At 48.2% G+C, this 16,553-nt stretch overlaps 1 protein-coding gene across 2 annotated transcripts in view; it reads right to left on the bottom strand.

Moving 5' to 3' along the window:
• Positions 1–16,553, bottom strand: part of stat6 (signal transducer and activator of transcription 6, interleukin-4 induced) — a 171,260-nt gene that overhangs the window by 59,504 nt on the left and 95,203 nt on the right. For both annotated transcript variants that reach the window (XM_034172329.1, XM_034172327.1), the window contains exons 8-11: positions 15,171–15,287; positions 14,843–15,019; positions 5,970–6,057; positions 5,761–5,883 (exon numbers count right to left, since the gene is read on the bottom strand). In XM_034172329.1, coding sequence (XP_034028220.1) covers positions 5,761–5,883; positions 5,970–6,057; positions 14,843–15,019; positions 15,171–15,287 — 505 coding nt within the window. The remainder of the gene's footprint in view (positions 1–5,760; positions 5,884–5,969; positions 6,058–14,842; positions 15,020–15,170; positions 15,288–16,553) is intronic.

Raw genomic sequence — 16,553 nt, 5'->3', positions numbered from 1 at the left:
AGGAACCATTATGTGAGTCCACACTCTACACACAGAACACTTAAAGGTGTACAAACAGCAAACACTTCCTGGCTTGATTGCTGATCAGCTTCCAACCTGCAGGCATGGAACATCCAGTTCACAAAACTCCACCGCAGTGGAAGCTGATACATGACTAACATACAGCTCAATACAATAAGGTGTGAGGGACACCACATTTACTGACTGTATAACTGTTAGTCACAAAATCCAACGTACCTCAGGAAGTGTGCTGACGAGCGTGAGACCTCACCCTCTCCTCTTTCACAGACCGTGCATCAAACCTGGACATTCTCAGCGTCCGCTGCTGATGAGATGGCTCCCGAGACGACGATCTCACCCGTCTGGTCACAAGGTCGAGTCTCTGGCAAATGCACACTGTGCACTTCAGTCTTAAATGCCAACATACTCCAATCCCTCCAGATGCACCTCAGCTGTGAGTCCTGACGAGTCGCAGGTGATCAGGGTGAAGTCCTAACAGCCTCAGCAACACAGCCACTCAGTCCCAAATGCATGCCACCTGGGAGGAAACACAAAAGGCAAACAAACCAGCAGCCAGGCCCCCCCAGCCATACAACACAGACGACCACATAGAATGTGGGCCGATCCAGCTGGACTGAGTCGTACACACCGCCAGCCCAAACATTGTTGGACAACAGTACGCAGACACGGACTGCTACCAGACTGAACCAGAATCATAAAGCGCTCAGACTGCCAGACAGATGTTGAGTGCTGTCACTCACTCACTCACTCAATAATTTGTTCATCCACTTACTCCCTCGTGTGCACTGACCTCTGAGCAGGACATTGCACTGCCAGGATGGATATGTGTCTCCCACACATGATGGACTATACTATCAGCCCTGTGCTCATAAACACAGCATGGCGAGGGGAATGTGTTGAGCACATGGAGCATACGGAGGGGCTGTACGCCGCACTGTGCAATTGGAACATCGGTACATGGCGTGCTGTCGCCTAAAATGGGATATATTTAGGCCGTGTTGGACGAGGCATTTGTGAGCCAATGCTGTCAGCACACAGCGCAGCCAGAGCAAGAGGGACTTCACCACAAGCTGCAGCCCCTGGCCCTGTCCGCCCTGTGCTTTGACATGGACCTGGGGCCATACCAAAAGTGAGTTTACATGTTTATTCATGGTGTCATAGGTTGGCGAAATAGTTCCACCGTCATTCCTCTGACAGAGTTAGTTGATGAACATGTCATAATTTGTGTATTACGGGAGTGACATCCCCTTCAGCAGCATTGCAGGCACCGTGCCAAGTCTCTGACACACACAATGATACATTGAATCCCAGCGACAGACTGTGCTTTCGGTTTGATTGTACAATGTCCACGTGATGCATGCCATATACATGTTGCCTAACAACATTTCCTTTGCGCTCCCTGAACGGGATCCAGTGGAGGTGCACACACGTGGCAAAAGCAGGACATGCCGGCAGGATGTGAAGTGCCCGATCCATTTCGGAGTTCTCCCGACTGTGGTCAGATTGTTCCGAATGTTGTTATGATGCCATACGAATATGTAGATTGCAGTGGGATTGCACTCAGACTGCACATTGACTGCCGTTCGATAGGCGTCTCAGCTGGACTGTGCCACGAGTGTTTTGCACATGTGCAAACACTCGAGGTGAGACTGCACCTCGACACTTTTCGGATGTGGGTCGATTCGCCATTCAGATGCCATTCGGTCTCATTCATCCTATGTGTGATGGGGGTTCTAACCTTCTGAGTTCTAGGGGTATTTTCTCGATTTTACCTTACTTCCAGTAACTCCCATTTTAAGATACTTTTTTTAATAGTGTAATGCCCAAGAATTCCATATCAAAATGCTCACAAAAATCTGAGCTTTCATTATATGTCACATAATTGTCAAGAACACTGTATGCAGAAATATTTTGGTTCTAATTCTAAAAAAATGAAACGCAGCTTCAGAAAATTCTTCAAATCTTTATTGATAACATGCATCGTCAAGCCCAATCTTAAACTTATGCAAGGTCTTAAACCCCCTTTACACAGGGACGGAGTCTGTCCAGCAGTCCTTGTGTGGACATGAAATCACGACAAATACGCATGATGGCAAAGACGCCCTCAGTTGCCACCACAACCTTACACGGTCCTCTCGGTAACCTTTCACAAACCGCCATGATCACAATGGTCGCCGTGAAGCAGATAATCCACTGACAAATAACCAGAATAAAATAAGTTTGGACATGAACTCAGCAATATCATTTCAAAATCACAGCCAATGGGCACAGAAAGATCAGGGCTGTGTGCCATGGTTTTTATTATTAAAGTTAATTTTATAAAGCGGTGTTATAGAGTGCAAAATGAGTTCTTTGTCAGCTGATGTTCACCAAGTTCATCAAAAACTTTTGTGTGTGTTCAATTTGAATTTGAAGTTTTGTCGTTTTTTTCCGTCAACTGTATAATCCTGAGTTTGACTCACAGAATGGCGTGTGGAGACCCGGTCAAAAGAAGACAAACGTGAGTTGTCTGAAGTGGACAACAACCATGTGCCTTCTTTCAATTCCTGCAATGTTTTTTAAAAATCAGTTTTTATTTTTCCTGCCTGTGAATGACAGAGAAACGCACATGTGCATCCACACAAGATAAATCCAAACTGGTGAGCATGAAAAATTAACCACTTAATAATTAGCTCTCCCTCGCTCTCTCGGAGTGTACATGAACAGTGAGGAAATATGACGGCAAACTGCTCAAAATCCAGCATATATGTCAAAAAAGTGGCAGATCTCTGCGGAAATGTGATCTCATTTGTAGCACACAAACTCCACATGAGACACCAACATGCAAAAGAGATGTTAAACAATTACACAAAAACATGTCTGCGTGTCATCTCTGCAGATTGGGTACATTTTAAGCCACATGGCAGACTCAAAACTGCTGCCGTGTTGTGTAAAGGGGGTCTTAGCAAGTTACAATCTACAGCACCAAGTTCAATCACAATCCATGAAGTCTTTGTGAAGCTCTGAGATATGTTACACTTGAAAGATTCTGCTCTCTGTTCTCAGATATACTACACTTGAAAGATTTTGCTGTCTGTTGGCCAAAATTAGAATTGAAATGCACCCAACAATGGAATTGCCTGACATCTTACTCAGAAGACCTTGTCCATTCTGTTTAACCTTGATATCATGAAAACAACATTTTCAAGACTCTACTTCCTGGTTGCCACAATTTGAATCAAAATGTGCCCAGCATCAAAGTGTTATGAGGTCTTACTGAGGAAACCTTTTGTACCATGGTACCAGGGTTCTTGCCCATGACATCAGCTCATCCATCCTCTTCAGCAGTCTTGATGTGCATGCTGCTGTCTGAAGGAGGGTGGTGATGTCATCCATGTAGTTCCTTAGTGGGGGAAGCCTTTGACCAGTTGGTAGCTTGATCCCTCCCACCATTTGCCTAGCACCAATGAGAATTATCTCAAATGCTGCGACAAACAGAAAGGAAGAAATGGCACATCCCATTGCAATTCCAACTTCCAGCCGCTGCCACCCAGTGGTGAAGTCCTGCACGGAGAAGCGCATCTGCAGGTTGTTAAAGTACTGTGCTACCAAGTTCTTAACACAGGTGGGCATGTGGAAGAAGTCCATGGTGTAGTTGATCAGCTGGTGTGGGACTGATCCATACGCATTCGCAAGGTCGAGCCAGATGAAGTGCAGGTCGGTCTTTTCCCTCTTGGCCTTCTGGATCTGGTCCCAGATCATTGTGGAGTGCTCTACGCATCCAGGAAATCCTGGCACTCCTGCTTTGTGGCAGTTGGTGTCGATGTAGCCATTCCCAAGCAGGTAGTTGGTCATCCTCCTGGCTAGTACTGAGAATAAGATTTTTCCTTCTACGTTCAGTAGAGCGATGTTACGGAATTGGCTGATGTCTTTGGAGTTGGCTTCTTTAGGGATGAAAACTGCTACCGCTCTTTGCCACTCAGATGGGATGAGCTGCTTTTTCCAGGCAGTTCTCATTAGGTACCATAGCAGCTCTAGTACCTTGGGGCAGTTCTTATAGAGCTTGTAGGGGACTCCGTTAGGGCCTGGTACAGAAGAGGACCTTGCCTTCTCCACGACTTGCCTGATCTCACTGAGCTTGGGAGGCATGGTGCTGAACTCCAATGTTGGCTGTGCGGGCTGAGATACATATCCTGGTGTTCCTAGGGGGACGCTCCTTTGCGGATCACTGTACTGTTCTCCGATATGTTGTTCCAACAGCTCCCTGGTGGTTTCAAGCTTGCCAGTCTTCTTTTCCTCCAGCAGCTGTCTGGCATGCTTAAAGGAATCCTTGAAGAAACTAGCTCGCTTTTTCCTTCCGCCTGTTGCGTTTCCGAATGCGTTCAGCCCTATGAAGCCCAGCAAGTCTTTTCCTGACCTCCTCCCACAGGGCTTTCAGCCCTTCTTTCTCTGCTTGTATTGCCTTTCTCCAGTTCTTGCGGAGTTGCCGATGCCTCTGCACCAGCTGGAGATTTTCCTTTTCCCTCCTTCCCTTCTCTCTTATGGTGGTCCTTTGTCTGGGGACAAACTCGCCAAACCTGTCCTTACAGGTCTGGTATATGATGTCCCCAATCAGACTGAGCTTAGCCTCCACCCCTCCATGCAGTGATTCCTCTAGGGTCTTGATCAGGTCTGCATCCAGTGCGCGCCATGTCTCTACTTCGCTTGACTTTGGCCACTTGATCTTACTTCTTCTGGCTGGTATCTTAGTCTCTGCATTTGGCTCTGTTCTGTCTGAGGTGGTGAGGACTGGGTCTTCATGCTCACGTAAGGGCTCGTTCTCCACCAGTGGACCTTCTTCCTCTGTCACTCTCATGCCTCCAGCAATGTTGGGTCCACTGGCTCTGTGGCTTTTGGTCCCTCTTGTCTCACCTGCTGTCGCAGTGCAAGGTTGCTGTTTGCCATTCTGGCCACACTTCGCTTTCCCCTGGTGGATTCGGACGCCTCTATACGTGGTCACTTTCTCCCATCCACATGCGCACTTTGGGAGGATCTTCTCCTCATTTCATGGAGTTCTGGTGTTCTCATAGTCTGTTTCCGTTGCCGTCGTCACTGTGTAGTCCGTCCTGTTGGGCCCATCTTTCATCCCGCCTCTCGGAGGGCCCACGGGTTGTTGCACTCTGTTTAACCTTGATATCATGAACACAACATTTTCAAGACTCTACTCCCTGGTTGCCACAATTCAAATCAAAATGTGCCCAGCATCAAAGTGTTATGAGGTCTTACTGAGGAAACCTTTTGTACCATGGTTCACCTTAATATATGAAGTCTTTATCAAGATATCGCACGCACAAGGTTTTTGAGATTCTACCACCTGATGGCCACAACTAGAATCAAATGCACCAACTGCTGTCTTGAGGTCTTAGTGATGTGACCTTGTGCACAGTGTTTCCCCTTGATACACTCAGTCTTTGTTATTATGTTGCAGACATAATGACTACAATGACACATGCACAGACAGACGGACACACAAAATCAAGAAGTGTATATTCCAGAGTATAAGTCACTTTTTTTTTTTTTTTACTAGTTTGGGAGGTCCTGTGACCAGTGCTACTTACATACTGAAAAAAAAATTCAAGTTTATTCTTAATAACAGTAATTAAAATAACTATTTAGAATAGGGCTTTCCCAGGAATCAAAGCAATAACCAAATAAACTCCAATAATGAAAGAAAAAATTCCAGCAACACAATATAAGGAAGAATAATGGAAAAGGTCAAACCTGTATCCTGTAGGGTTGGTCACAACCAGTGATAGTGATCTCTGCCGAGAAGAGCAGAGCAAATTTCTCCTCAGTCACGGACTCTGATCCCCTTCTGTCTGCTCTCTTGATCTTCTTTATGGACTGTTATGTCAGATTAAGAGTCTGAAGTTGTTAACAAGACCAAACAGTACTTAATTTAATGTTAGAAAAATAAGACTACCACATACCATATGCCTGAAGTTGGCACATGTGCTCTTACTTGCTGTATTGTGTTCCAGAATGGCTGTATTGTTGATCAGTTCCCCAACATTATCACTGCAGTTAACAAGAATACACACCACAATGTCAACTTTTATTCCATGAAAGTAATGAAGCTACCTTCGTCTAGTTAATGAATGCCTTCCCTTGGAATTAAACTAGTACATTGAGCAATTAAAAAAACTACTTATTAAAAATCACATTCTAATCCAATTACATTTGTTCCGCAAATATGATTGGTTAATCATGTGAGATTTCAGGCAATAAAATATCGAGCAGACGGTGGCAAAATATTCGACCGTTTCACATTTGATGTATAACGCCGCACCTTGACTGCGTTGCTACGCAGGTGTCAATAATGGTGGTGTAAGCTGAAAGCAAGAGAAACTGGTGGAGCGACAAAGATGCTGAAATGCGTGGATTTAAGTTGACGAGATGGAGAACTCTGTGGATCTGCTCAGAGAAATTCCAGTTTGGCATGAAGACGCTGTTGCTACGGTAAGCTTCGTCAACCAAATTCCTTACAGAAAAATAAACCGTGCAAACGATGGAATTTGGATGGATGGATGGATGGCTTTATTATCATTGTCATTACAACAACGAGATTTCCACACTCACATTCCACAGACAAACAGCAATTAATCACAATTATTGTTGTGTGGGCCGCCAGAAGAGGAGGTACTGCTGGCCCACCACCAGAGGGCGCCCTGCCTGAAGTGCGGGCTTCAGGCACGAGAGGGCGCTGCCGCCATGGACACAGCCGGGGGTGACAGCTGTCGCTCATTACCTCTTGACAGCTGTCACCCATCTACTCAACATCATCTCACTCCATAAAGACCAGACGTCATCTCCACCTCGTTGCCGAGATATCATACTTCATTGGAGGTAATATCCTCAGCCGTTTTGTAATTGTAATACTTGTATATTGTGAGTGTTTGCAGGAGTACCAGTTCATCCGTCGGTGGAAGCTGTGAGAGCGCTGAAGGCACTCTTTTCCCCTGAGGAATCCACAGTACTCTGCAAGTTATTGAGTGAGAGGTGGAGGTGGCATTCCCACCGTTGTTGTTACTGGGTGTACACACACCCACACTTGACTGTCTTTATTCTTCGCCAGCAGTACCAGATCCGACAGTCGGGGACGGTGATCACCTGGGAATTCGGGACTTGGCGGCTCCAGTATTCACCAGGTTCTGGGGCGGCGGAAATCGTGTGGTTCCGGCTCTTCTTAGGACAGACGTCTTCTATCCTCGAGCCTGCCCACACGTCACCTTTGTGTATTGACTGTTATGATATTCTGAGATTGTCTGTATGTTTGTTGTGCACATTCACAACATTAAATTGTTATATTTTGGCTCATCTATTGACCGTTCATTTGCGCCCCCTGTTGTGGGTCCGTGTCCCTACACTTTCCCAACAGGATATCTCGGCCAGCGTCATGGACTCCGAGGGGCGTCACCCGGCTGTTGAACGACCAATGGGAGAGCAGGGAGCGCAGGCGTCTGCAGGAGACGTGATTGGTGAGCTGCAGCACATTCTCACCGCTTTTACGGCTCGGTTGGATCAAATGACAGAGCAAAACATCCTCCTGAACCGCAGGGTGGAGGCTCTCTCCGCACAGATGGCGGCGAGCGCTCAGGGCGCTGCTGCAGCTCGTCCTCCTGCCGACCCTGTGCAGGATATAAACGTTCCAGTGGTGGTTCAACAACCCCTCCCACCATCCCCTGAAGCATACATAAGCCCTCCTGAGCCGTACGGAGGTTGTGTGGAGACGTGCGCGGATCTTCTTATGCAGTGTTCGCTCGTCTTCGCACAACGTCCCGTCATGTACGCGTCAGATGCTAGTAAAATAGCTTATGTGATTGCTCTGCTTCGGGGTAAAGCACGCGCCTGGGCTACGGCGCTCTGGGAACAGAACTCACGGTTGTTATCAGCATACACTGGGTTTGTGGGGGAGTTCAGAATAGTGTTTGATCACCCTAACAGAGGAGAGACCGCTTCAACCGTGCTGCTGTCAATGAGACAAGGACGCGAGAGCGCAGCCGCTTATGCAGTCAACTTCCGCATCGCGGCTGCGAGGTCCGGCTGGAATAACGTTGCGCTCCGCGCCGCCTTCATAAACGGGCTGTCGTTGGTTCTGAAGGAGCAGCTGGTAGCTAAGGAGGAACCGCGGGATTTAGATGGGCTTATCGATCTCGTTATACGGTTAGACAATCGGTTGGAGGAACGCCGTCGGGAGCGAGGCGAAGGACGTGACCGGATACGCGCCGCCCCTCTCCCTTCCGGGTTCGAAAAGGGGCCGCCCTCCCCACGCTCCACAGCCGCAGCACTTTGTGGGGCAACAGCTCCCCCTGCTGACGTTGTTAGGGAAACGCACAGGGCCAAAATGGGGAGGCTGATCTGTGGAGAGTGTTTTCTCTGCAGCTCAACTGAGCACACACACAGAAACTGCCCCAAACGGCCAAAACAACAACACTCGCCCTTAGAGACTGGGCTAAGGGGGGGTCAAAACATTCAAGTGAGACACACACAAATTGCCACACAACTCCCAGTCACAATCCTGAGCGGGGATTTAACCCTTCAAGCCCGAGCACTGGTGGACACGGGGTCAGAAGGGAATCTGCTAGACAGCAGATGGGCAAGGGAGGTAGGGCTCCCTCTGGTGGCGCTTCCTTCGCCGTTGCAGGTGCGGGCACTAGATGGCACCCTCCTCCCTTTACTCACACACAAGACACAACCAGTAACTCTGGTGGTGTCTGGAAACCACCGGGAGGAGACTGAGTTTTTTGTAACTCCTTCTACCTCCCGCGTGATTTTGGGCATCCCATGGATGTTGAAGCACAATCCCCGGATTGATTGGCCATCTGGGGTGGTGGTTCAGTGGAGCGAAACCTGCCATCGGGGGTGTTTAGGATCCTCGGTTCCTCCCGGTTCACAGGCTAAGGAGGAGGTCAAAGTCCCTCCCAATCTGACGGCAGTGCCGGTTAAGTACCACGATCTTGCTGACGTCTTCAGTAAGGATCTGGCACTCACCCTTCCCCCACACCGTCCGTATGATTGTGCCATTGATTTGGTTCCAGGCGCTGAGTTCCCATCCAGCAGGCTGTACAACCTCTCACGACCTGAGCGCGAATCAATGGAGACCTACATCCGGGACTCATTAGCTGCCAGGCTGATCCGGAACTCCACCTCCCCGATGGGGGCAGGTTTCTTTTTTGTGGGCAAGAAAGATGGCGGACTTCGTCCATGTATTGATTACAGGGGGCTGAATGAGATTACGGTTCGCAACCGATACCCGTTGCCATTGTTAGATTCCGTGTTCACCCCCCTGCATGGAGCCAAAATCTTTACTAAGCTGGATCTTAGAAATGCGTATCACCTGGTTCGGATCCGGAAGGGAGACGAATGGAAGACGGTATTTAACACCCCATTAGGTCACTTTGAGTACCTGGTCATGCCGTTCGGCCTCACCAACGCCCCCGCGACGTTCCAAGCCTTGGTTAACGACGTCTTGCGGGACTTCCTGCACCGATTCGTCTTCGTATATCTGGACGATATTCTCATCTTTTCTCCGGATCCTGAGACCCATGTCCAGCATGTACGTCAGGTCCTGCAGCGGTTGTTAGAGAACCAACTGTTTGTGAAGGGCGAGAAGTGCGAGTTTCACCGCACGTCTTTGTCCTTCCTGGGGTTTATCATCTCCTCTAACTCCGTTACCCCTGATCCGGCCAAGGTTGCGGCGGTGAGAGACTGGCCACAACCAACAAGCCGTAGGAAGCTGCAACAGTTCCTCGGCTTCGCTAATTTCTATAGGAGGTTCATTAAGGGCTACAGTCAGGTAGTTAGCCCCCTGACAGCCCTGACCTCTCCAAAGGTCCCCTTCACCTGGTCGGATCGGTGCGAAGCCGCGTTCAAGGAGTTGAAACGACGGTTCTCTACTGCGCCAGTTTTGGTGCAGCCCGACCCTAGCCGCCAGTTCATGGTTGAAGTGGACGCCTCTGAAGTGGACGCCTCTGACTCAGGGATAGGAGCCGTGCTGTCCCAGAGCGGAGAGACCGATAAGGTACTTCACCCGTGTGCCTACTTTTCACGCAGGTTGACCCCGGCTGAACGGAACTATGACGTCGGCAATCGAGAACTCCTTGCGGTGAAAGAGGCTCTTGAGGAGTGGAGACACCTGTTGGAGGGAGCGTCTGTGCCATTCACGGTTTTCACTGACCATCGGAACCTGGAGTATATCAGGACCGCCAGGCGGCTGAACCCCAGGCAAGCCCGCTGGTCACTGTTCTTCGGGCGTTTTGACTTCCGGATCACCTATCGCCCCGGGACCAAGAACCAGAGATCGGATGCCTTGTCCCGGGTACACGAAGAGGAGGTCAAAACTGCACTGTCGGATCCACCGGAGCCCATCCTGCCTGAGTCCACTATCGTGGCCACCCTCACCTGGGACGTGGAGAAGACCGTCCGGGAGGCCCTGGCACGGAGCCCGGACCCAGGAACAGGTCCGAAGAACCGTCTGTACGTCCCACCAGAGGCCAGAGCTGCAGTCTTGGACTTCTGTCACGGTTCCAAGCTCTCCTGTCATCCAGGGGTGCGAAGGACCGTGGCAGTTGTCCGGCAGCGCTTCTGCTGGGCATCTATGGAGGCAGACATCCGGGAATATATCCAGGCCTGCACCACCTGTGCCAGGGGCAAGGCAGTACACACAAAGGCCCAAGGACTCCTCCAGCCGCTGCCGGTGCCTCATCGCCCCTGGTCCCACATCGGCCTGGATTTCGTCACGGGCCTCCCGCTGTCCCAGGGCAACACCACCATCTTCACGATAGTGGACCGTTTCTCCAAGGCGGCCCACTTCGTGGCCCTCCCGAAGCTCCCAACAGCCCAGGAGACAGCAGACCTCCTGGTCCACCACGTTGTCCGTCTGCATGGGATACCCTCCGACATCGTCTCAGATCGTGGTCCCCAGTTCTCCTCACACGTCTGGAGGAGCTTCTGCAGGGAACTGGGGGCCACCGTGAGCCTCTCGTCCGGGTACCATCCACAGACGAACGGACAGGCAGAGCGGGTCAACCAGGAACTGGAACAGACCCTCCGCTGCGTCACATCCGCGCACCCGACGGCCTGGAGTAACCATCTGGCCTGGATCGAGTATGCACATAACAGCCAGGTGTCTTCGGCCACCGGCCTCTCCCCATTTGAGGTGTGTTTGGGGTATCAGCCCCCGTTGTTTCCCGTGGTGGAGGGAGAGGTCGGTGTGCCCTCGGTCCAGGCCCACCTGCGGAAGTGCCGTCGGGTGTGGCGCTCCGCCCGCTCTGCCTTGTTGAAGGCCCGGACGAGGGCGAAGACCCATGCAGACCGCCGGCGATCACCGGCCCCTGCTTACCAGCCCGGGCAGGAGGTGTGGCTTTCCACGAAGTACATCCCCCTCCAGGTGGACTCCCCGAAACTCCAGGACAGGTACATTGGCCCCTTCAAGATCCTCAAAGTCCTCAGTCCTGCCGCAGTGAAGCTCCAACTCCCGGCTTCACTGCGGATCCATCCGGTTTTCCACGTGTCACGTATCAAACCTCATCACACCTCACCCCTCTGTGCTCCTGGACCGGCGCCCCCTCCTGCTCGGATCATCGACAGGGGGCCGGCTTGGACGGTGCGCCGGCTCCTGGACGTCCGTCGGATGGGTCGGGGGTTCCAGTACTTGGTGGACTGGGAGGGGTATGGACCCGAAGAATGCTCCTGGGTGAAGAGGAGCTTCATCCTGGATCCGGCCCTCCTGGCCGACTTCTACCGCCGACACCCCGACAAACCTGGTCGGGCGCCAGGAGGCGCCCATTGAGGGGGGGGTCCTGTTGTGTGGGCCGCCAGAAGAGGAGGTACTGCTGGCCCACCACCAGAGGGCGCCCTGCCTGAAGTGCGGGCTTCAGGCACGAGAGGGCGCTGCCGCCATGGACACAGCCAGGGGTGACAGCTGTCGCTCATTACCTCTTGACAGCTGTCACCCATCTACTCAACATCATCTCACTCCATAAAGACCAGACGTCATCTCCACCTCGTTGCCGAGATATCATACTTCATTGGAGGTAATATCCTCAGCCGTTTTGTAATTGTAATACTTGTATATTGTGAGTGTTTGCAGGAGTAACAGTTCCTCCGTCGGTGGAAGCTGTGAGAGCGCTGAAGGCACTCTTTTCCCCTGAGGAATCCACAGTACTCTGCAAGTTATTGAGTGAGAGGTGGAGGTGGCATTCCCACCGTTGTTGTTACTGGGTGTACACACACCCACACTTGACTGTCTTTATTCTTCGCCAGCAGTACCAGATCCGACAGTCGGGGACGGTGATCACCTGGGAATTCGGGACTTGGCGGCTCCAGTATTCACCAGGTTCTGGGGCGGCGGAAATCGTGTGGTTCCGGCTCTTCTTAGGACAGATGTCTTCTATCCTCGAGCCTGCCCACACGTCACCTTTGTGTATTGACTGTTATGATATTCTGAGATTGTCTGTATGTTCGTTGTGCACATTCACAACATTAAATTGTTATATTTTGGCTCATCTATTGACCGTTCATTTGCGCCCCCTGTTGTGGGTCCGTGTCCCTACACTTTCCCAACAATTATTACAATTAACACAATTATTACTTGTTTACCGTAATAATGGCACACATCAGAATTAAGACATCACATATACATTTGACATTGTTTATGTGCACTAAACTTGAAACAGTCGGTTTTCCAAATTGAGGAGTGTGAGTGTGTGGTAGCTGCTGCAACTGGAGTCACACCGCTGCCAGCATGGGGGGAACGGAGACCTGCCGCAGCTAAAAACCGCGCAGCCTGTAATGTTATGGTTTCAGCAGTGAAATCACTTTTTAACAGTTCCACTTGCAGAACCAAATCCCAATTATGAATTAAGAATATTCCCAATTATGAATTAAGAATATTCACCGGCCTCTGAAATCTTCAGCTTCAACTGCAAAGCACGCATCTGCTCCAAGATGTCATCCAATTGGCGTCTGAGTTCAAGAGTCATCACAGTCTGAGAATGCACTGCCTTGCCAACCTCGTTAATCATGACGGGCAAGCGAGGGGCCGTGATTCTTGATGCCGCCATCTTGCCAGTTTTCCGGTACATCAGGGCAGCACATAAGCCAAAAAGTACCAGCCCTGCTACCATGAGACCAAAAATGAATAAATCCTTGACGTTCTCAATGGAGAAAGGCTCCAAGCATGCAATACGCCAAGACCCCCAGGAGTCGAGAACATAGCCCGCAGGATATGTTCCATCTGGGCAGGTAGGATCCCCCGGTCCTGACCTTCTTGTAGAAAAGATGGTGTCAATAGCGTTCAGAGACCAGCTGATCAATTCCATGGTTAAACCAATAGTAGTCCAATAGATCCAGAATCCAATATAATTTGAGGAATTCACAGTCTGATGAAGTAGGGACTTGAAGGTCAAAGGCAGAGAACAGAGATAAGGGAGAGTGGAGGAGATGCGACCGCCCTCGTCGGAGTCTCAAGCTGATGTTGATCAATGATGAATTTGATTAGAATTGTGACCGTAAATTCGAGCATTAACATATGCAAATCATCAGACACAACATGATCCAGCACACAGGTGCCTGAGTGCTGAAGAGTCCAGGAACTGGAGAAGGCCAAGGGAATGCTCATGTTTCACCTGACTCCAACAAGGAGATGTTCTTTTTAGAAATGTGGGAATGGACCGGTTGTCTGCCTAGGTGGTTGCCATCCAGGAGCCAAGGCGGTTCACTGGTGTCATGGATGCAGCGAGGAGCAGCACCAGCGCATGTTCCCAGACTTGACTTTACACAAAACATGGAATATCTTTGGTTCATGCTGTCTGCAATGAAATAAAAGATGTAAGAATGTCAATGAAAGAATCACAGCTTTTCTTTTTTTTTTATTTGAATTTTCAATATTGTCCGAACTTTCTGATTTGGGGTTGTAGACAGAGTTGTATGAAAAGGTTTTTCATACAATTGCAAACTGTATTTTGTTTTTCTTGTTATAAAAACAAAATCCAAAAATTCAACTTGATGTATAACCCCGCCTGAGAGCACAATATCCCCCGCTGGCAAATGCTGCTTTGGTACAAGTGCTTGCTACATTCTGGTAACATTTCAAGGTACATGATAGTGTATTTCAGTATTCAGGCACCAACTCATGAAACCGGCAGTGATTTGGTTTGTTAATCAAGGGCCATAACTCTGCCAAAATGTGTCAGTCTTGAACAATATTACAATATGCATATTACCAACCTATAACAAGGAATTGTACCAAGTTTCCCAAAATTTCTGTTAAAAATGTAAGTTTCATTTCAGAATACAGACACCCACTCATGAAACTGACAGAGTCTAGATCAAGGGCCACAACTCTGGTAAAATGGGTCCAACTCGAACGATATGATAATATGCGTACTAACAACCTATAACAAGGACTAGTACAAAGTTTCACGAAATTCCTCCTAAATGCGAGGAGTTGATTTCAGAACACTTGTATCCTTTTTGGGACGGATGAACAGACAGATGGACAACATAATCCCCCTTCGGGCCTACGGACAACATAATCCCCTTCGGCCTTCAGCCAGCAGCGGATACAAATCTGTCCAAAAGAATGCAAATTATCCAAAAAAAAATGCATTAGTTCACAATCCTTGACAGGTAGTCATGTTTGGACAAAGGAGGGGATGACTGTTCTGACATTTACTTTTCATAACAGGATTTAGTGTAAATTTTCTTGCTATAGTGTGCTCTGTCCCTCTCCTTCCACAATGGCAGTATGTGTGGCCTTCAGTGTTGTGCTATTTCCAGAGATCCCGTGGAAATGACTCACCTGGGCATAATGCCCTGCTGACCCAGGTTCCTGGCCTGGATTTCAGTGATAATTTGTGCCTTGAGCACCACAGGCTTTCCTGGAGCTACTTTCTCTCCCAGCAGGTATCGCACAGTGGTTGAGAACTTTGACTGAGTTTTAATGACTTGTGGTGGCTGTTTTTCCACTATGAGAGAGCTGAAAGAGACAGATGTTATTGGGCAGACAGGCTTTCTCTTGTAAAATTAACTTAATAAAAAAAACTGAACCAAAGAAACAATTATTTGCCACATTATTCCAGTTTAAGGGGAAATGCTTAATAACAATAATCATGAAATCTATTTATCACCTTTGAATGAGAACTTGCACAAGGTGCTTCAGCCTTTCCTGGAGTTCTGGGATTTGTTCACCTATTAGCATCAATTCCTGTCTCAGCTTCCCGTTCACCCCAAGCAGTTGTTCACACCTGAAAGCCGCCATGCAGAATTAATCAGAAGGAAAAGTGAAATATATCTCATTTAACCAAATTAACATAAAGTGTGTGCACTAATATTTAAGAATTAATTTTCATTCACCACAGTGTGTCTAACAAACAATGCAAATGAGCAGCTCTATTCAAAAGCTTGAACAGCAATGATAACAGTGACGCCAACAAAGGTAAAATTGAATGTGGCTTTTCTCTATCCACATATCCATGAACTCAAGAAAAACATCAACAGCAATGAGAACAACATGTACATTGTATGCAGCTCTCTCAATTAAACAACCCAGAATGTGGTGACCCAACAGTCAAATTTGTGCCACCACAGTTTCATAATGTTCTGGAAATATTTGTAAACTAACATAAAAGATTGATTGTGGATCCTTATGTGTGCCCCACAATCAAAATGCATATTGTTGTGCATATTTAGTGAAGAATGTGAAGTACGTATCTGGAAGTGGAGTTTAATGCATGTGAAGGACCACAACTCTGCTTTTTTGTTCAAATGCGTAAACATATATGTGTAGATGAAATGGACATTGATCTTGCTGATCACAAAAAAGTTATTTTCATGTTGATCCAGAAGTACAGTGCATTCAGAAAGTATTACCAGCGCTCCTATTAAGCTGTAGAAACATCTCAAGGATGATCAGTGGAAACAGGAGGCACCTGAGCTCAATTTTGTGCTTCATTTCTTAGTTTTTTATTACCTCCGCCAAGGAGGTTATGTTTTCGGTCACGTCCATTTGTTTGTTGGTTGGCTGGTTGGTTGGATTGTTAGTAGAATTACTCAAACAATCCTCAACGGATTTCAATGAAATTTTTACCAGGGGTGTATCTTGGCCTAACGTAGAAGTCATTAAATGTTGGTAATGAAATACGATCCGGATCCAGTAATTTTTTATGGATTCTTTATCATTGCAGGATAGGGCCAATTTCAACATTTTTGCATCTAACTTCATGAAGACGGGTCACAAAGGCAGAACAAAAATTAAGTTACGACACAACAATAATTTAGCATTAGTTTCTCCTCATTGAATGAACTTATTAGAAAATAAAAAAAACTTGTGCAGTTCATGCAGTTTCTCTTTATAAATACATTTATAAAGGGGCAACTGTTTGTTGTGATTTGGCGCTATATAAAAAAATTGATTGATTGATTGATTGATTTGCTGAAGATCTAAGGGTTTAACCCTCTGGGGCAGATGCCTTCGTATACGACGGCTGAGACCAAGCTTTACTAAATTATAA

The sequence above is a fragment of the Thalassophryne amazonica genome, chromosome 6 (assembly GCF_902500255.1).
Source record: "Thalassophryne amazonica chromosome 6, fThaAma1.1, whole genome shotgun sequence".
Classification (NCBI taxonomy): Eukaryota; Metazoa; Chordata; class Actinopteri; order Batrachoidiformes; family Batrachoididae; genus Thalassophryne; species Thalassophryne amazonica.
Note: the sequence above shows the minus strand (reverse complement) of the source record. Positions and strands in the feature narration are given on the sequence as shown.